Here is a 21,670-nt window from a genome sequence, read left to right on the forward strand (position 1 = left end):
CACAAAGAAAAAGCGAGAAATCGATACAGCTGAATGTGCAGGTACTGTAAGCAGAGGAGAAACAGTTCCTCCAGCGTTACAATAACAGATAATATCACACTCAGCAGGTAGTTGTGTTTTAAGAGCATGTGTGTTAGCAAGGTGTTTTTCCACGGCCGACCATTTTAGCTGTAACAGTCCTACACGGTATCACCTGCTACCGTGAATACGAAATAATGGCTTTCTGCAAACACATAGTATTTCAAAGCTATTTGTCTAATGTTTTGTGATCGTCCATCTTGTGCACGACTGTCCGGCCAATTTCACTCTTGGAACAAAGTAAACATGTTAATTTGGCAGGTGCAAGTTGAGATATACAGTAATACAACAACTCTAATAAAAAACTCCAGTGAAGCGAAACATTAAAATAAAACCACATTTAGCGGTACAAAGCAATAAAAGAAGCACACGGTGGACATTTAACTTCAGTGAAAGGGCTCGCGCTTTTGATGTTTCGCAGGGAAACGGTGGCAGTCCACAGCAATAAATCCACAGGGGTTCCTATTCCTGCTCTGGACCAAATCAAACCCATCTGAAGCCCCTGGGTGGCCCTTTCCGATCAGCAAGCAGGGTCAAAGTTGACATTTAATCTAGCCTTGGCCTCATGGAGTCTGTCTACTTGTGGCACAGTTGAAGCCATCCAACATTTTGCTTCCTATAAATCCACAAAACAAATAGGACTTGAAAAACAGTCATCCCTCTTTCCCCTCCTTCCTCTCTCAGCTTATTACAAGGTTCCCATACGCAGGCTCAAGAGTGCAGCATTGCCTGGAAAAGGTAGGGCGGATTAGGTCTTTATAGTCCTCTCCCAGATTAGATGGAAATCATAACACAGACCAGTGCGCTGAACTCTGACCCCTCCAAAACCAATTTCATTTGGAGAGATTGGAGTGATGTAGCTGGATGTCTATTTGGTACAGTGGAGAAAATTAAAGCAGGATTTGTAATGCATTCAAAGTGAGAGTGCACGGGAGAGGAGGTGAGCACAAATAAATTGCTGTCACTACCCTCCCACACACATCTTCGGCGCCCTGTTTCAGTTATAACATTCATTTTAATGGAAACTTGTTGGATTAGAGGTGGTATAGGGAGATTGGAGGAACACTTATTTGGAATTGCTCTGACCACAGCAATGCAGCTATGCAGAGAATGACAACATCTGCTATTTTACAAAGAGCGAGTTTCTGCAAAGACAAAAAAACTGTGCAGAGCTAAATTAATTTGACATATCCCTTGAGCTACAGGTTAATGCACTGTAGCTCACCTATTCATTGGAATTTTTCATAAAATTTAAAAAATGTTTTACAATGCGTTAAATTATATTATAGTAATAACAGGGCTTGACATTAACGCTTGTCCGGGACAAGTGAATGTTATGGTCGGGCAAATGAAAGACAAATTTACTTGCCCAATCGGACAAGTGACTTGAAAAAGTCAATACCAAAAACAAATATAGCTGCAAGCAGCAATGACGGGGCCAAGCACATCAGCTAAGCATAGCACGGAGCATCAGAACAACTGCAGAAATTAGTAACTGAAGGCATTTTAAGATTATTGCAGTCCAAATGTGTGAAAAATCACTTAAAACTACCAGTAATATGATTGAATCACTTTTCGCTGTTGACCAAGAGGTGGCACCGTCATCAAATTGATGTGATGTGTTCTGTGTGACGTGACAATGGCACAGACACAGTTTGGTGTCAATATGCCAAAGCATTGTAGAGATACGGCCTCAAGTGTCATTTTGGCATCATGCCTCAAATTCGTTATTGTGGTATGTGAAAACCAGCTAAGCATAGCAAGGAGCATCAGACCAACTGCAGAAATTAGTAATTGAAGCCATTTTAAGATTATTGTAGTCCAAATGGCTGAAAAATCATTTAAAACTACTAGTAATAAGATTGAATGACTTTTCACCTTTGACCAATAGGTGGCACCGTAATCAAATTGATGTGGTGTGTTCTGTGTGAGGTGACAATGGCACACACAGAATTTGGTGTCAATATGCCAAAGCATTGCAGAGATATAGCCACTTTGGCATCATGTCTCAAATTCGTTGTTGTGGTATGTGAAAACGGTTTTGTCTATCAACACAAAATCCATAACTTTTGTCAGCTTGGTCTGAAGATGATATGCTTCGATTTTGGTGAAAATCAGACCAAAGGTCTAGGAGGAGTTTGAAAAAGTAGGTTTTCAACAGAAATCAAAATGGCGGACAGGAAGTTCGACTTACTATGACATGATTGGTATGTGTGTTGTCAGCATGACCCAAGGAATAATTTGAGACCAGTTTCATTATGATAGGCTAATGCAATCAAACGTTATTAGCATTTTTGTAAACTTCATTATTAATCATTAATGAATGGCTTATTACTCTTGACCAATAGGGGGCGCTGATACCAATCTGATGTGGCGTGGTCAGTGTGAGGTTACAATGTCACATACAAATTTTGGTGTGAATATGTCAAAGTTTCGCTGAGATACAGCCTTAGATGCAGTTTGGCATCTTACCAGCAAATTCATTGACGCGCTAAACGATAACTGTTTCGTATATCGACACAAAATCCATAACTTTTTGTCAGCATGGTCTGAAGATGATCCGAGTCAAATTTGGTGAAAATTGGACTAACGGTCTAGGAGGAGTTCGAAAAAGTAGGTTTTAGACATGAATCAAAATGGCGGACAAGAAGTTCATCCAATTATAGCAAAATTGGTATCGATGTTCTCGGCATTAACCAAGGAATCAATCAATATGAGTTTTATTACAATAGGATAATATAAGCCAACGTTATTAGCACTTTTAGAAATTTCATTATAACTTTTGACCACAAGGTGGCGCTGCCTCCAAACGTTTTGAGTACCATCAGGGCATGGTGCCGAAGAAGCATACCAAGTTTCGTAACAATATGTCAATGCGTTCGTAAAATAGAGCATTTTACAACAAAATGCAACATGGCCGACGCCCAAAATGACTGACATGTGAAAATTGGACATGGTTGGACTTGGCATGATCCATCGAATCTTATAAGCAAAAATATGCATTTTTCATATCTCCTGACCACTAGGTGGCACAGTGCCGAAACACTGCCAGTAGCCTCAGGTCATGCTTATTATAACACTCAACAAGTTTTGTGTCAATATGCCAAACCCTTGCGGAGATATAGCTTCAGATCTAATTTTGCATGCTTTTCGGGAAATTCGTTAGTGTGGTATTCGAGAACACTTGGACGAATCGATTTGATTTCCATAACTTTTGGCCTCCATGGTCTGTAGATGATCTGAGCTAATTTTGGTCAGAATCGGACAAATCGTCTAGGACGAGTTCGACAAAGTAGGTTTTACGAACAATTGAAGATAGCGAAAAAACTAAACCTTACGATTTTTTAATTTTGGACTTCATTCGACTCGGCTTGAGCCAAGTATTCAGAGGAAAAAATAATTTTCATTTTGTGGCTTACGGTTCAAAGGTTATTAGGTCAAAATTGAATTTTTGGACAAGTGGTGGCACTAGAGAGTTTGATTTAGAGACTCCAAATTTGGTGTGGTTACTATTTACAGTATCATCTATGAGTGTGCCAAATTTTACAACTTTCCCGCAATCGGGTCTATGGGCTGCCATTCATTTGCGGCGGAAGAAGAATAATAATAATAGGAAATCTAACAATAACAATAGGTGCCTAAGCACCTTCGGTGCTTGGCCCCTAATAATAACTGCCTTTATTTATGATATAGCCTTTGTTATAGGGGTGTTATTATATATATCGTTTGCGATCATTTCATTGTTTTATCGAGTGTACTACAAGAATCAAAACACACAGAGTGCACGCATACATTACGTAAAGTCGTCCAGGTTAGACTAGCGCACGTGCGAGTGCGTTCTTTCACTGCATGATTCAGTATTACAATGCATGAAGAATGATCAGAAAATTCAAGATATGGGAGAAGAAAATGTATATATTTATATAATTCCATATAGTTTCACACGAAGATTGAGCGCGTTTTTTTTTTTGCTCCAAAAACCATCATGATTACAAATGTGATTTTATAACAGTTCAATAAACAAGAAGTTAACATTAAGAGACTTGCGTTTTAGACACCATGTTTCCTGTTTTTGCTCTGTTTCACCAACAAAAATAGTTCCAAACACAGTCACAGCATTGTTCTGCATCTCTGAACAACAATGGTGTTTTGTTCCTGAATGAATCAACCGTTTAAATGATTCGGTTCAGTCGCAATGAATCGCTTATTAACAGTGACTTGATGCCACCTACTGGTGGTTTTTAATTTAAACATTTTTTTTTAAATAATTTCCAATATCAGTATTCAACGTTTTATGAATCAAAACTTTATTTATTCATTTGTAACTGCAGATTAAAGCATTCCATGTCCCTCAGAGCTGCATTAAACAGTGGGTAAATATATCTATTCCACTTCAGATGCAGTTTCTGTGTCTCCTCTGCATTGCAAAGATGAATTTTGTTGATACTGATTTCATTAGTTTGGTAACAGCCTAAATGTCTTATTATACTAATTGTCTGATTAAACTGAACTCTAATTAAAAAAAATGTAATTTAAGTTTGAAAATGAATATATAAAGAAGTAAATATTAGCATTTAATTTTTAAGTTTAAAATAAAATAATTGTATTTGTAATTAATACTCCCTTTTTATTTTAAAATACAACAGTATTATCACACTTTATTATTTTTTTCATTATTTGATTTAAAACGAAAAATCTAACTAAATAAACTAAATGTGTTAAATAATTATATTTATAACTCAATTAAAAAAAAATAATAATTCTCTCTCCGAGCAAGTAACTTTTATATGGACAAGTAAATGACAAATTTACTTGTCCGAAGGACAACCACATGAGAAGGCTTAATGTCAAGCCCTGAATAAGCATTATATTATATTATATATATATATTTTTTTCTGTTAAATGTTTTTTGTTTTTGTTTTTAATGTATATGTTAATATGGAACTATTATTCTGCTGTCTTGGCCAGGACTCCCTTGAAAAAGAGATTCTGAATCTCAATGGGATTATTTCCTGGTAAAATAAAGGTAAAATAAAAAAAAAAAATAATAATTGTTAAATGTTGTATAAACAGTACATTTAAATTAATATATTTAAATAATTTGTTTTCTATGCAACAGAAGTGGATGGTGTATTTTGTTATTATTTTATATCTATAATAAATATAAATGATATTTTAGAATTATATATTGTATTATATATTGTTACATGCTGTATAGACACTACATTTAAATGAATAAATGTTAATTTATTACAGCAGAAGTGGATATCTATCTATCATCTATCTATCTATCTATCTATCTATCTATCTATCTATCTATCTATCTATCTATCTATCTATCTATCTATCTATCTATCTATCTATCTATCTATCTATCTATCTATCTATCTATAAATGTATAAATATAAATAAATAAAAATATTTCTATTATATTATATTTTATATTGTTAAATGTTGTATAGACACAATAAATTAATACATTTAAATTGTTTTCCATGCAACAGAAGTGGAGGTAATATTATAATCAATATATCATTATATATAATATATAATTAATAATGTAATATTATAATTACGTTTTGTATTATATAATATATTTTTAAATGTTGTATAGACACAGTGCATTTAAATTAATACATTTTAATTTAAGTAATAAGAAAATCATGCGTTTTTTTATTTTTGTGTGAACTTTTTTTTTTTTTTTTTAGTTTACGCCTCAAAATCAGGTGGGGTGAGGGGAGGAGGTGTGTCTGTAGGTGGAGGTGGGATGGAATCAAGTGTGTCTGTAGGTGGAGGTGGGAAGGAAGACATTCAAACGCTGTCTTTGCTCTGTCCTGTTCTAATAGATGGCTTCGTGCTCTGGCAAAAGGTATGCTTAACAGTGCCAGGTGGTGACATCTTAATTTTTCATGGCTGGAAACATGGCGGTGCCCTACTCCCCAATCGCTCCCATGCATTATTCCTGCCTTAAGCACTCATCCTCTGGGGAAGCGGGGAGGGGGTATTGTTTTACAAGGTGCCCAGCTGCGGCCTAGTTGCCTTGCCCTGGGTTCTTTTCAAGGAGTTGTCATGGGTGACCCCCTCTGGCTGGCAGTTATTAATAATAACGCGTAGCAGGGAATAGTTCACCTTGTGGCGATGGAGCGGCCGCTGCTGTTTAGAGGCTCGCTGTGCATCCTCCAGGGGCATGAATCATACAGAACGCCATGGGGAACAAATAAAACAAACAGTGGGCAAGTGCGTAAAAAGACATTGAAATTCTTACTTACTAACTTTCGTGGGTCATTATTGTAGTTGTAGTAGATTTATGGTAGCTTGTGACTACGTTCTGTTATTTTCACAAACTCCCAGGAGCCTACATACTGTAGGTGTTTGAAAAGTACATTTTAATTAAAATGTGCATTAATCTCATCAATGTGGATAAGTTTAAAAGCATCCCAATTTTTAAAGCAAATAATAAAGGAATAGTTCAACAAAAAGGAATCTGACAGGAACTTTCATGCTTGAGATGGACGTAAAAGCAACAAATCTCAAGTTGTGTTTAGTAATTGCATGGAAAAAGGCAACTTGTACATTCTTCTAAATTTCTCCACATTTTCCACAGATGAAAGAACACCATACAGGGCTTTTAGGACCAAACAAACAACAACAATAACCTGGCCTGCATGAAAACTGGTTATCACAAGGTTTCAATCGCAGTATCAAAGACCGAAGCTCAGCACAAAGGAACAGAAGACGGTGAGGGGCTGTCTAATGAGACGAGGGGGATAAGGAGGTAAAGTGTCCAGAGCCGCAACACCATTAAAATCTTCACCGGGAAGAAGCCCTTTTGTACACGCTGACTGGTCTGTTGTAACGAGTGCCGTTGAGACCGAGCGTTATCCACGGCTGAGAGAAACGGCACACCCGCTGAATCCACACCTCAAGTGCCTGTGATCCCGCAACACTAAGGGCCACTCCTATTGGAGCACCTCTCTACAAGGATTTACCTCCTTCAAGTCATCAATATTTCCTCTTTTGAAATCAGAGGTCATAAGGCCGCACAGTCTTGTTGTCTGAAATTGATGGCGGGTTAAACCAAACTTTCCAGTAAGTATCGACAGAAGTCTGCAATGGTTTTGACATTAAAAGTTGATGTATAAAACTTTTTAAACAAAACTTTGCTAATAATTTTTTTAATTATTATGGATGTCGTGACCAGGCAAAGCACCTAAATTATACATTTTCCCTCAGACATTAATTCCAATTTTAATCAAAAATTGTGATGTTGATTTAAAAAGGTTCATGGAAATGTTATGAATCACCTTCCCACATAATGGAGAATTGTTTTCTTGACTAATTGGGCTGTCTAGCTTTTTCAAAGTCATCAACAGATGAACAGGAGATGGAAAAAATCATGCAATAACCACAATAAGACTTTAAAACAGGAATATACAATAAATATATAAAACAAAAATATTTGTTTCATGTCACAAAGACATAATGACAAATGACAAAAAATATTAAGTCTTTCATTAGCTTTAAGAAAAAGCCATTCTTTTAACAGACAGATGAGGGAAAAAACAATTGCAGCACAGGTGCACCCAGAGAAAACAGCTTTATGTAGGGTGCAGAGTGTTTTCAAAAGCCGACCTTGCAAACACGTCCCCCAGGGCCTAGAAATTTGTCAGCTAGAGATGGCGCAGGCAACAAAAGTAACACGGGATGCTCATGAAGAGTCTTAATGTTTTAAAACCAAACAACATGCGTTTGAAGCATTGTATAGCGTTTTAATCACACTGATGTTCAATATCTCGACATGAATGGTATTATAGGGAAAGGGAAGTGGTGTGTGGACAAGTATGGTGACCCATACTCGGAATTTGTGCTCTGCATTTAACCCATCCAAGTGTACACACAGTAGTGAACATACACCCGGAGCAGTGGGCAGCCAATGCTGCGGTGCCGGGGAGCAGTTGGGGGTTTGGTGCCTTGCTCAAGGGTCTCACCTCAGTCGTGGTATTGAGGGTGGAGAGAGTGCTTGTTATTCACTCCCCACCTACAGACCTGAGACTAGAACCCACAACCTTCGGGTTACAAGTCCAACTCTCTATCCATTAGGCCATTAGGCAATATTTAATATATTATCTGAAAAAAAAGACTGCTGAACTTTGCTAAAATGTTAGCTCATACCAAGCAGTTGTCAGTACTTCACCATCTCAATTTTTAGGTAAATAAACATTAATATTATCTGAAGGACGACAAGCCATTTCACTATATTCATTTATCATACTTTGAAATGTGTCATAGCTTTTCAAACATCCTCTAAATGTAACGTTTTGAAAAAGTAGCTATCGGAAAGTAGCTAATTCTAAACTTCAAAATAAAAAATAAATCACCTGAGAGTTTATGGTCAGAGTGCTGTTTATATGGCACAAAGACAACACAGATCTCATTTAAGGATTAACTTGAATAAGTAAATGTGTACTACAGTAAATACACTTAAAAACACTAATCTATATAAATGAGTCAAAAACATAGTGACAAATAGTGGACTTCAACTAGATATTTCTTTAAAGAAAAATAAACTTTGACCGTGAACTGCTCAAACTAAGTGATTCACTAAAATAAATCCAGCACTAAACTGATTCATATCAAAGTTGGTACAGTATGAGACAGAAGACAGGTTTGTGTGCATTACAAAAACTAATTACGTCCCGACTAATTCTGGCTGTAGAAACACAAAATGAAATGTTAGCAATGCTCTGTTTTAGCATTCCGTGTTTGCCATAACCGAAATCCTGCTTAATGCCCTTCAGAGACAGAGAGCACTACACTGTTTGTGAACATCTGCACTGGTCATTAGAACAAGAGATGGCCTCAATCTTTCAGCTAGCTTCAAAACGACTGAGGAAAACACAAGACAAAGTACACCGGGCTGCACTGCGCTAGTCCCGCCGGGGAGACCAGCCTAACCTTTAACAGACAAGACGGCAGCAACTTTGTTACTTTAGTGTCACGTCAGTTTACAATAAATGCGTTTATATTTGAGAATAATTGCTCTTATCAGATGAGGGTGTAAACTAGAGCATTGGAGAACTAGAAAACTTCTGAACTAAGAAGTTACGCATTTCTGACCTTTTCCAAATTACAAGGAGAGTGTTAGCTTAGGTTAGCTGAGGGGAAAAAAATGAGCATTGCACACCTGCACAGCACCCGAAACATAGATTAAACTAAAATAGCTGATTGGACACAGTTTGTGTTGAAGTCCACATACTGCGATTTTTCAAATAATTTGTCTCTGTCTCCTTAGGTGTTGACTCTTTGGACTTTTTTTCCAAGTATGAAGCTTCTCATGTTTTCAAGGGCGATAGTAGGCAAACTTCACTTTGCATCATGGTGGCGAAGAGCAGCGATTGCATCCAAGGTATTGTATTTTTTCTTTTATAGTATGTAAGCCACCTGCAGTTTTTAATACAGCTACTTTATCTTAACACCATCCTTTCGTTCAAAATGTGCATCCTGAAATCATCATTTCATCAAGCAACTAGGTAATTATAACTTTATCTGTATGTGTGCGACCGAAATGAATCACAAAACCAATTCCGTTGAGCTCAATTTTTCAAAGTTCCTGACTTCAAAGATTACTCACATTTTGTTGACCTACAGATAAACATATGGCACATCCATAAATGCATACAATCTACGGCATGACTCCAGATGCAAATACTGTACCAAAAAGTGAAAGATACATTTTTATGGTTCATTTCCAAAAGTTTACATAGCACAAGGTAGACGGTTACCACAAAGTGGTTCCTGAATGAGGGGCGAAAGGGGGAAAAAATACAAGTTATTACAACCAAACCATGCTTTACATGTTGGTTATCTTTCACCGATAGCCAGCTTTCCATAACGGTAATAAATCCAGTCATGTTGACTGCTCTGTGAGTTTGCTTGCATTTACAATCTTAGTAAAACCACTGTAGAGGAAAATTGAAGTTGGATTAAAAAAATGAATGAATAGATAGATAAATAAATAAGTGGTCACCCTGTGCTGTCTTTAAAATGGATGCCTGAAATTTACAGTTTTCCATTAACTGATGCCTAACAGCTTCCCTCTCCCTGCTTGCATCCTGGGCTTTCCTGTCTGTAACTATTTACTGACAGGGTTCATTTTTGCCCGTTTCTCAACTTAAATGTGTCCGTCGCTTTTTTGTCTGCTGCTTTTAACTTTATCGCTCCCCGCTATGAAATGTAACTGCATCGGCATAAACATTGGCATGCCGGTTATTACCTTTATCATCAATAGAGATGTCTGCACGGTATCAAAAGAATCATTTGTTGTTGATTTGATACGACAGGCCAATACCATTTACCCATACTTTGAGAGCAATACGAGCATCGTGCTTTCCATCAATAATTACCTTCTCAATGCTTTGATTATGAATCGAATGATATCCTTTCCCCAGACCAAAACGATTTCTGCCTCTCCCTTCGACTACAAAAAACCCCACATCATATTTGATAATATGTACTAAGGGAGACAGGTCCGGGAAGGCATAAATCTTTTTTTCCTTATTTAATTTGTTTTTGTGTGTGTTGCGATAGGGATTATTATTTCTCAGCTTGTGGGATCACATCGCTCATGGTTGTAGACCCCTGAAGAATTCTATTAACCCTGGTTATGTCAGCCTTAATAACATGCCACACTGCTAAACAGGACTGGATTGATTCTGTGCGGACGTGGGGGTGGGGAATCTTGTATAATAAATCCAAGCATAATTTACTTGGAATAAGAACGGGTGAAAAAGAACACAGAACAAAGAGTAAGGGATTAAGTCTATCTCTTATCTCGCCGGCACTAACTTAAGAAAATAAATAAGGAAACGATCCAATCGAGAGGAGTGCGTCAGAGCGCTTTGTAGGATTGCCGATTGATTGGCTCGTCAATGGAGGCTGCTTTTCTTTTGTTGTGTTGCAGATGTGATTTGAGGAACTGGGACCGTGCCACGCTCGCCCCTAATTTGCTGCTGGTGAGGAGATGTCGAGCTGGAGGCATGGGAAGACCGCTCATGTGATGGCTAGAATCGAATCAATTCAGTCACCTTGAACTTTGAAGATGAAAGAATCACATGGGCACAGTTAGCCTCTCTCATTCCTCACTAGCAGTTGTAAAATTATTAAAAGAGATACTACATGCACAAGAACCTTATCAGTTGCATCTGGTACAAACCGACGCCGTACCACGAAGACGGATCTACACATCTCCTAATGACACATCTGGTGTCATCTATCTCGTCGCCGCTGTTGTTTGAGGCACAAACTTGTAAGCGCCGTCGTGAATGAAGATGCAGTTTAGCAGGGCACAGTCAATGAGGCTTACTGCGAGATGGTAATCTCAGCCTGCCTCTGGCCCTCTGGCGATGCTTTACAGTCGTGTTTCCCCAAAGCCTGTTTGTGTACCGCGCCTAATGGAGACTCTCTCATCACCCATGCCAAAATTAAATGAACTGTGCCATTTCAAAGCGCCTCCTGCCTACTGTAGCTTCTAGCACTCTCACAAAGCCGTGACTCCCTGGAGCGTCCCGTTGAGCATTTATATCATTTCATACACATGCGTTGCACACATGTGTACGTGAGTTTATTAACACGACTGTGTAACTACTAGGTACAGACGCTTGACAAAAACTTGCATGATACATATTATGATATAATTCTATAACATTTTTGAAAATATCGCAACAATGCTAACTATTGATTTCCATGCATTAATCCTTAAAGTTTATGGAGATTCAGAGAATATCCTAGTCACGTGATTGTCTTATGTTAAGTTTTTGCACTAGTACGTCATATATGTCGTTTAAACAAGCAGTAGTGATGCCAATGGAAGACGAAAAATAGATAACATTTTTTTTTTATTGTATATTAGTAATTATTTTTATATTTCAAATAATATATTAATATTGATTTATTATTATTTAATTAGATATTAAAAAACATGTACAATAATAAAAATAAAAATTAAATATATATATATATATATGTATGTATATATATATATATATATATATATATATATATATATATATATATATATATATATATTTGTTGTTTGCGTTTAGCCAATCAAAGGTTTAAAACCACAAACCTCTTCAGGCAGTCCATGAAAACCAAGCTCTAAATTTTTTTTATTTTAATTTGATAGTCTGATTCAGTGGAGGATGCTTTTTTTTTGCAGAATATCATCCATTGCTGGTTGCTCTGAGACGTTTTAGTGATGCCTGGAAGAGACAGATATATGCATGTAGAATGTGTCTTTATTTTCTGGATCTGAATTGCAACAAAGGTTCATTGCATATCATGTTTTTCTCCATATCATGCAATCTTTCCTTTTTACTGATTAAGAGAAAACAAGAATATTTTAGGGGTGACCAGATGACAGTCTATATTTGTCCGTATGCCGAAAATCCATACTTGCAGACTTGTTGCTTTAAAACTGATGCATGCTGGGCACACAGATAGAAAAGCGAGAAACTGAGAGGTTGGGTTTCTAAGGAAACCCTTCCATCAGTGGACAAAGGTAAGCTGATTGAACAAGAACCAGGGTGGTCTCTTGCTAAACAATGCCCCTCTATCAAACCTTAGTGTGTTGATTGGATCCAACAAGTGAATCCATTGAAAACTCACAGAAATGGCAGCAGTTTATAGGCTCATAAAGATCCCCTTTGAGCTCCTTTTCTATTATGAAGAGCAAAGGATATCTAACAGCATGGGAGAACTCTGGGCGTTAAGGGCAGCCATTAAAGACAGTGTTAACAGCAATATGGCTTTTTGTGGCACTTGCTTTGTTTGGGATTTGACGCAAAGAACCTTAGAGAGTTCTCTTTTGAATGTGGTACAGATTCAGCTGTTTTCTTGTAACTTGCAATCTGTAGTGTTACGACACAAATAACAAGTTTTTCCTCTTACCGTAGATAGTCCCTCCGACAGAGGATGAGGTTGGCTTTGGTGTACAGCGTGGAGCCCACCTCGCCGAGTCGGCAGTCGCAACAGGCGCACTTGAGGCAGTCTTCGTGCCAGTACTTGTCCAAGGCCTTCAGCAGGTAGCGGTCCTTGATTTTCCGGTTGCAGCCGGCACAGCCCTTTGGCTTGGTGTCCGGCTGGACGGAGAGCATTTGTATACCTGCGAAGACAGGCGACAAGGGGCGACACGAATGTGAGAACATGCTTCCTGGTGACTTTTGACAGTCAGTCATGTGCTGTGTTTTTCAGTCAAGAGATGAACACACACTTTTTGGTCAACAATAACAAGAAGCCAATGTAGCTAACATCCTCCTCTTCCCCCTGCTTTAGGGGAGGGGCCAAAGCTTGCCCCCAGAGCAGGCATTGTGTAGCCCTTTACAGGGCGTGAAAGGGCTTTGTTGGGTAGAGAGGGAACAATGTGGGCTCATGCTGAAGGCCTGTAATTAGTATTCTCCTTCCATACAGAGGAGAGTAAGCTGTACCCCGCTCCCCCCTACGCCATTGCTTCGGCCCCTATTTTTTTTTTTTGTCCCGGCCCAAAAAGTTTTTGTCCTACATTTTTACAAGTACGTCTGATTCTGCCCCGTTGTCCTGCCACTGAGACAGTCCCCATTTCTCACCTTGTGCAGGAGAAGCTGTCAGAGCCATAGATTCCACCTAATGTATATGCTGCTCTTGGAGGGGGGTGAGAGCGCAAGCAGTGAGAAATTGCGAACTTTGAGTGAGAGGGTCACCGAAAGATTTCTCAGCTGTGGTAAATTGAGTGTCTCTGTCTGAATTGAGGACCTCCCTCAGGATAGTTTTAATGCGCTCGTCGCCGCGATGCGTTGTCCAGGCAATCTCGCTGAAATACATTCATAGAGGAATATGAGATTAAAAAGCCTTGTTTGGACTGCATGAATTTGTCTTGACAAGAAAGTTTGTGAAACATTTGGTATAACATTTAGGAAATTTGTGGCAAAATTCTGACATTATTACTCACCCTTATGTCATTAGAAACTTGTTTCATTGTATTGATCAAATGCAATGAAATTTAATTGAGACTTTTGCGTTCTACAGAAGAAAGTCATACACCTATCGGAACAACATGAGGGTGAGCAAATGATGTTGGAATTTATTTTTGGGTGCGCTATCCCTTTAAATATTCGTGCATGTCAACACATTTGGAGGCCATTAAGACTCTGCCCTACCTAACAGATAGAGAGAGTTTGCCGCTTTCTTTTTTTTAACGTGGCCTTGACGATAATTACTTTCAAAAATGATTTGCCAAAAGCGTGGCAGTTGGCCCTCACAGAAAATAAACAAGACAGTGCACCAATTAGTAAGACTGAGGACAGGTGTGAAATTGTTTCAATTCAACTGAGCATTACAATGCACGGAAAGGAACAGCAGGTAGCCGATCCCTCTAGGGTCATAATTATAGCCTAGAGCAAATATCTGATGCAGTACCATAGGCTTAGACTGTGAACAACTTCTTTCTGCTGTAGGACCATGCTCGTTAAGATGTAGGAACATTCAATGAAAACGAGGTGAGGGATAATGATGATTCCTTCGACCTCGCTGGCGTTTTTATGATGCTTTATTTTGAGTTTATTCAAAGGAGAGGGCTTGATGAGGGGAAAACAGCAAGGAAGCACATCAGACAGGTAGCACCGCCACATTGTTTGTCCCATTCTGTTTAAGCTGTTGAGCTTTTAATTGGCTGGATTGGATTGTAAGAGCAGCACACGGCTGATTTCCTCTGCTATGCGTCCTTGTTCTGTCCCACTCATCCGCATCGTCCCAGCTCGCCTGGTTAACACAACAAAGTCACCGCCTCTCATTACCAAGCCAAAGAAGTTAAAGTTTCGACTCCCCTTGGTCCGCAATCACGGTTAGTCCTAAATGAATCGATTGTGGCACAAACTAACTAGCCCTTCTATTCACAGGCTTGGATTCCCAATTCTGTTTTTTTTTTTTTTTCTAATGGGAGGGTGGGATGTTCATGCCCTCATCGATTTTTCTATATCAAACGGTGAACAAAAGATTAATCTAACATGCTGAAATCGGGCCTGAGAAGCACGACCACTTTAGTCTGATTCCAGAACGCATGACTCTTAAATGGTTCTTTTTAGTCATTCTGAATTATACAGCAAGACCAGTGTAGTTCGACTGCATAAAGAATGACTCTTATGAGCCGGTTCTTTTAGTGAATCAAAAGCATGCAGCCTGAACAACGTAACACGAGTCCTGAACTAATGACTCTTTTGTGCCGGTTCTTTTTAGCGATACTTTTGTACCAGTCGGAGCTGTTACTGAATTAATCTGACACTTGATTGAACCGCAAAAATGACTTTTGTCATATTCGACTCTAAATGAACCAAGAACTGTCACTGTGTTTTGTTGTACTTAACTGACTGAATGGCATGAAATGAGCACTTTAAGATACACATTATGAGTCAGTAAGCATATTTTCTGAAATAAATGAATGCTTAATGAATTAGGTCACCACATTTTTGTTGAACATTTTCACTTATATAAACAGGATCCAATTATCAGACTGCATCTAACCCGCCTCTGAAAAGTCTACTAGTCATTACGTCAATCTAAACATATTTTGGAGGAACTGAATTCAATTTATGTCTTGTTTGTTAGGCTATATAGGTGCTGATGAAATCTGAAATTATTTCATGGTTTGCCAATAGAGCTGAGAGCAGTAAATGCAACACGAATCGCAGTTTCTGCCGAGATATTTCTTCTTCAAGAGTACTAAAAGAATCATTAATGGAGCCGTTACGAAACCGAAATCATTACGCGCAACCAAAATCGTTAAATTCTCATCCCTACAGGCCTGGGACATAGGTGTCTTTTTTGTCTTTCCTCGCTCACTCAGATCTTTCATTATGTTCCGTTCTCATAGTAATACGATGCTCTTTGTGCGCTTCACTGTTCGCAGATACTGATGGGGAAATTTCAGGCGAGACTTGGCAAACACCGGGCGCAAAGTACCAATTTGATTTCACATCACAGCTGCGCGAGCCGGAGATGCTGACATTTCACCCTCTTATCAGTTTAATTACTGTTGCCATGGCAGCCTAGTGCTCTGAAAAGGCCAATAAGATTTGCAGCTTGCAAAACGACAAAATGAAACCGTTAACGCATTATAAACGGTGATACGCAACGGCACATCACATTAAACGTTATTCACATTTATCTAAGCAAATCTCGAAAATTCGCACGGAGGAATTGAGGAAAATGCGTCGCTTCGGTAAATTGCAGCTGTATGAGGTTAGGCAAACTGCCGCTGTATGCATAGAAACATCCCAAGTACCCAGCCACACATTTAAACACATCACACTCGCGTTGATAGGATGCAAAACGCAGCTCTTACCGAAACTTTTCTCCCTTTTCTGCATTGGTTGACCCGCTTCGGCTCCCAGAAACACCATGCAACAAGACGAGGCGCGAGCCAAAGATGCGCGTAAAGTGAGCAGCTGTATGCGCGCGAGGGTGCTTCGCTTTTGTTACAAGTAACAATCCACCTCGCTCCGCCAGAAAAGAGTGAAAACGACGAAAACACCAATCAACAAAACACGGGAGGGAGAAAGAAAGAGAGAGCGAGCGAGCCGCTATCGCTCCGCGCCACACGCTGTTAAGACTCCGTTTGTCACAACAGTGCTCGACTATGAAATTAGATCGACCAGCAGCCGTGGCGAGGCAAGTGGCGGCGAACAAATGACAGCGGATGACAAAGGCATATGCTTTACCCCTTCGCGCTCGCCGTAATCTTATAATCCTATCGTGCCTCTCGCTATTCGCCTATTTCAGTGCGCGTACAGTAAAAGGCACCAAGTTGGATGTATACAAAAGACAGCATACAGGAACTCGCAACGCAATCACATTTTGTCAAGCATTTAAGAAGTGATGCATGCCATATTTTTAGAATATAAACACGAATGCTATATTACCAACACCTTCTTCAATCTCTTTCAAGCTTTAAAAACTGCTCTTAATTGCCTTATTTTTGACTGCACAGACTTTAATTCAAGTAAAGTGTGTATATTATCATACATGCACATCCACTATTTGCAATGTTGTTTAAGTGCCCTCTTATTGTGTTAATAGCTATCTAGCTAATGTTTGTCATTTATATCAGTCAAAGCTTGGGTGTTTGTTATGCGTTGCAATGTAGTTTCCTAAAGAAACAACATTTCGTTTTCGTCCATTGCTCTGCAGTGTGCAGAAATGACAACCTGACTTTGCATGATCAGTTTATCTGAAATAATTTGAATCCCATGCACAAATTAGGCGTCTACGTGAGGCATGCAAGACAGAATTTTGTATTAAACATCAAAGACTACTAAAAGCATTAAGCAATTCGTTTCGCAGTGCATTATGTCCAAAAGAATGAGAGCAAATCCGTTCGGAAAAGACAATTAAAGCACAACTCACTCACCTTCTTGACCAAGTTATGCAGAAGGTTAACTCAGGATAGAGCACCGACTCCAACTCAATATTCCTCGGAGCAAAAGTTCACGAATCTGACATTGCACCGCGGATAAGAGTGATCTTCAGGTTGAAAATAATGAGGTCCACATGGATCATCAACGAGTAGTAGTTCGCACCAAAAGCTACAGGTGTTCTCGTCTTGTATTGAGTATTCTGAGAAAGCTCACAACAACTTGCCCATCAGTGAGTGAGGAACGAGGAATAGTGAAGCCTAGCTTTATTATCTTCAAACCCAATCCCTCACCAGTGAGACATTACACGAGGAGGAAAAGGTCATTCGGTTATTACCGACAGCCGGAGTAACGGAGCGCGCGCTCGCTAACACAAACTTAATGCTCACCTCTCTGAGACGCGCGCGCAAACATGCTATGAGCTCTGTACTACACGTTTAGATTCGCTCTCTCTCTCTCTTTGTTTTAGCAGCTAGGCAACAATTTCGTCGTGCTACTTAGTGTTTTATAGCAGAACCGGTCGGATTCATAAAACGCACACAATTATGTATATGCATACATATGTCTGTCATTTAAGTGACAGGTGTTTGTGCACTTGCATCTGTTTGAATCGTAATTATGTTAGTGCCTCTGAATGCAGGCAAATACACTCTGAAAAATACAGATTCCAGTTACAATAAAAAAGGCTTTCACACCCTAATGCCTTATATAAGAACCTTAAGTTTCACAAATAACTTTTTTTTTTATCTTAAAGACATCTATATAATGGGATTTAACAGAGCCAGTATGCTGATATGATGAACATATCATTTAATTTAAAAAACAACAACTTTTTAATCTCTCAAATAAGCATATAAATAACTTAAGAATCCTATATAACAAAAATGGTACTTGAAAATAACAAAAAGATTTTTTGCTGATCATAAGGTGCTGCAATAAATCACTAAGGAACATTTCATTTTTAGAGTGTAAGAAAATGCAGACTGCATTACAGTATATGCACTTGATTAAGTACAGCACCTGTGAGCACATCAGGTGCAGATCAGTTTTTAAATCCAGGAATATTTTGGTCTCATAGTAAATCAACAGACTTAATTTATTCAATATTGAAGTAATTAATTTAGTAATACTTTGACTATGTTGGTTCAGAGCAGCTTTAATTGATGTAGAATCATTGATATAATCAGAAACTATTTGGCTCAAGCAGCAAACCATAAATGTGTTACTTTTTAACTCATATTATAATTTAGCATTAACTATATCGTTAGTTAAAAAATCAAGTGTAGTTGTAAGATAAACTCACCAAGTAGTGTACTTTACACACACATTACGCACTATTTTGTTTTATACCTAAATCTTTCCAGGTAACCCCTGAAACCATTTAAGTGCCATCGGTGTCCGTGTACTTCTAGTTGGGAATCACACAAAGTGGAAACATTATAAAGAGAAGAGCTGTAAAAAGCATTGCCAACGGTGTCATCTGTAATTACACATTTAAAAATACCATTTTTAATTAAAAACGACTTTTGCATAAATCTACAGTATCTAGCACTATTGTGTGATCTCTTGTCTGAAAGCATTATTGGTTTGTCTTCAGTCGTTTAGGCCTAGATTAAGTCATATTACCCCAGGACACACAACAGTCATTTTCCATTATTGATCATAAACTTTCACGCTTCATGTATGTGATCGCTGTGCACCTGCAAAATCAAAGACAAAACTGTTCAAGTGTGTGTGAGAGAGAGTAATAAATTTCACTGTTTTCACAATTTTTTTTTCCAGTCTGTGTTTCTAAAGCTATTCCTCGCCCATTGGTTACACCTGTTTACTCTAATTAGCACTGCTTGATGCCCATGTTGCCGTGGTAGGATGAATCACAGGCCTTCAGTGCCACCTACCCTCCCTCCCCACACACATACACATACACACACACACACATACACACATACACAAATACACACACACACAAACCGAGTGAGAGAAAAGGAAACATAACCACACACTCACTGTAGAGTTTATTTTCTGTCATGGCCCAAAAGTAGTCATTTATCGTCAGCCCACTTTGGAAGTGACTAAGCCGAGAATGTGGAGATGGAGAACTGATGGTAACAGAGTTGGGTAGTGGTAAGATTGTGGCCCCATGCCAATCACTCTCTGCCTAAAATACAGCAGTAATGAGATGGGTCATAAAATGCTCCTCGCTTCCATTATGAGTGATGAGATGCATTAAAGCTGACAGGGTATTACCTGCCAGTAATTAGGTTTTGTCATGGATTGAATTATTTCAAAGCGGGCTATCTTGGTAATCATGCAATTTGCGGGGGAGACGCTTTAAGCTGAGTAAAAGGGAGCAGGAGAGAGAGAGTAGGGGACGCTGTAACCCCTTCTTCTTTCTCTATCCTCCCGCCACCACTTCATCTCGCGCATTATCTCGTCAATTATTCACCGAAGATATCTGAATTATTGGGGGTGATGAGCTAGAGAGTGCCATCAAAAGACTGCGCCGAGCGAGGTGAACGCATCAGTCCGTCACGTTACGTGACGCTCGCACGAAACAGTCCAGCACGCAGCCGCGTGGCGGGAAGCGCGCGCAGTCTAGGCGAACAGACGTCGTTAAAATGAAGAGCTGCTTATTATTTCGCCTCACTCTCTCTTTCTCGCTCACCCCCTCTTTCTCTCTCTCTTTCACACACAGACTTGCGATGTAACGTCAGCAAAGAGAGGGATATCCGACAGACGACCACCCCACTTCATCCGAGGAATTCAGGTTCGTTTTTGTGGTAGAAATGAAAGCGGGAGTTTAATTACCGGGCTTCACAAGGGAGAACTCTTTTTTTCGTGGAGGATTGGAGTAAAAAAAGAAATTTCCTGGTACTCTTACCCTGGTTTAAGCCTCCTTTGAGCATCTCCAGCGACCATTCATTTCACGGAAGCTTCAACTTAATCCCAGTTTTAAACCGCTGCTAGTAATGTACAGAGAATCTAATGCTTTTGCACAGCCACTCACATTGTAACAGACGCAACCGACTCTAACTCATCGCTTCCTTATTTAGCAGAGAAACTGTCAAAGTATTGTTAACAATTATCCCGAGATCCTTTATCCTAACAACCTTAATTAGAACAAAAGACCATCACCAATTAGTTCCGGTTTAGGGTCAAATTAAAACACTGCTCGAACAATCGTTCCCAAGCTGCTGATAAGAATATGTTTGAGGAGGAAAACAAAAGATCTGATTGAAAGATACTGTACCGAGGAAAAGTTGCCGATTAAGACGAGATGGTAGCTTAAATATAGCCGGTTCCCTTGTCAAGTTCCAGGCGAGCAGGTTAAAAACATGCAGCCCGCCTCGGTGCTACTCCTCCTCGCTCTCGCTCTAAAAAGATTCCCCTCCTTCTCCCCACGATGGCTGTTCCTTCGCTCGTGGTCTCGTTCCCTCCCTGGCAGCAAAGCAAAACAGACCTGAGCCGGCCCGCACGTCTGCTCGCCTATTTAAGCACCTTCACCAGGTCCCTAGTTAGCAGCACACTCCAGCTCATCCAAGAAGCTGACAAGCACCGTTAGGGAAGGCAGCGCATGTTGCTCTAATGGACCTCATTAAGTTCTACTTACAGATGTTCTCTTAACATAATTGATCTGCAGCGAGTTGAGAGGACGGCAACCTATTCCCTAGCCCCCAATTATGGCCCGGTAATTAGATCCCCAACCTCCAGTTCTCCACATTCACCCTTCTAACATTCCGAAATATCAAAGTATCTCTTTCTCTCAAAGCAAACCCTCCTGCCTCCCCCACCACCTAACCTTCGTGTCTCCACCTCCTTTGCTCCCTCCCCTTCCTAAGACTCCATTCCTCTGACAGTATTGACAGTCAGATCTGCTAACCTTTGTAGTGAAGCCAGACTTAGTAGTGCACTCACTCCAATTGACAGAGCTCAGTCTAGCTTTTTTCCCTCTCGCTTTTTGCGCTCGCTCTCTCTCTCTCTCTGGTTCTCCTTTTCTCTCCCTGCTGAAATACCCAGGGAAAGAGTGAAGGATGGAGCGTGAGACACATATGGAGGGGGGAGACAGATGGATAAAAACAAGTTTGCACTTTTTGATAAAAGGTTGTAATGATAATATCTGTCAGGGGAGGATCTCTTTTTTTGCACAATGC

At 39.4% G+C, this 21,670-nt stretch overlaps 1 protein-coding gene across 2 annotated transcripts in view; it reads right to left on the reverse strand.

The window, feature by feature from the left end:
- Window positions 1–17,761, reverse strand: part of LOC306858446 (LIM domain only protein 3) — a 44,182-nt gene extending 26,421 nt beyond the window's left edge. The window contains exons 1-2 of one of the 2 annotated variants that reach the window (XM_079399004.1): window positions 17,516–17,761; window positions 13,027–13,240 (exon numbers count right to left, since the gene is read on the reverse strand). In XM_079399004.1, coding sequence (XP_079255130.1) covers window positions 13,027–13,232 — 206 coding nt within the window. In that variant the 5' untranslated portion in view covers window positions 13,233–13,240; window positions 17,516–17,761. Of the gene's footprint in view, window positions 1–13,026; window positions 13,241–16,450; window positions 16,893–17,515 lie in introns of those variants that run through there. The other variant, XM_079399003.1, reaches the window with a different exon arrangement.
- Between the last annotated feature and the right edge of the window lie 3,909 nt (window positions 17,762–21,670).

This window comes from Barbus barbus (assembly GCF_936440315.1).
Source record: "Barbus barbus genome assembly, chromosome: 39".
NCBI lineage: Eukaryota > Metazoa > Chordata > Actinopteri > Cypriniformes > Cyprinidae > Barbus > Barbus barbus.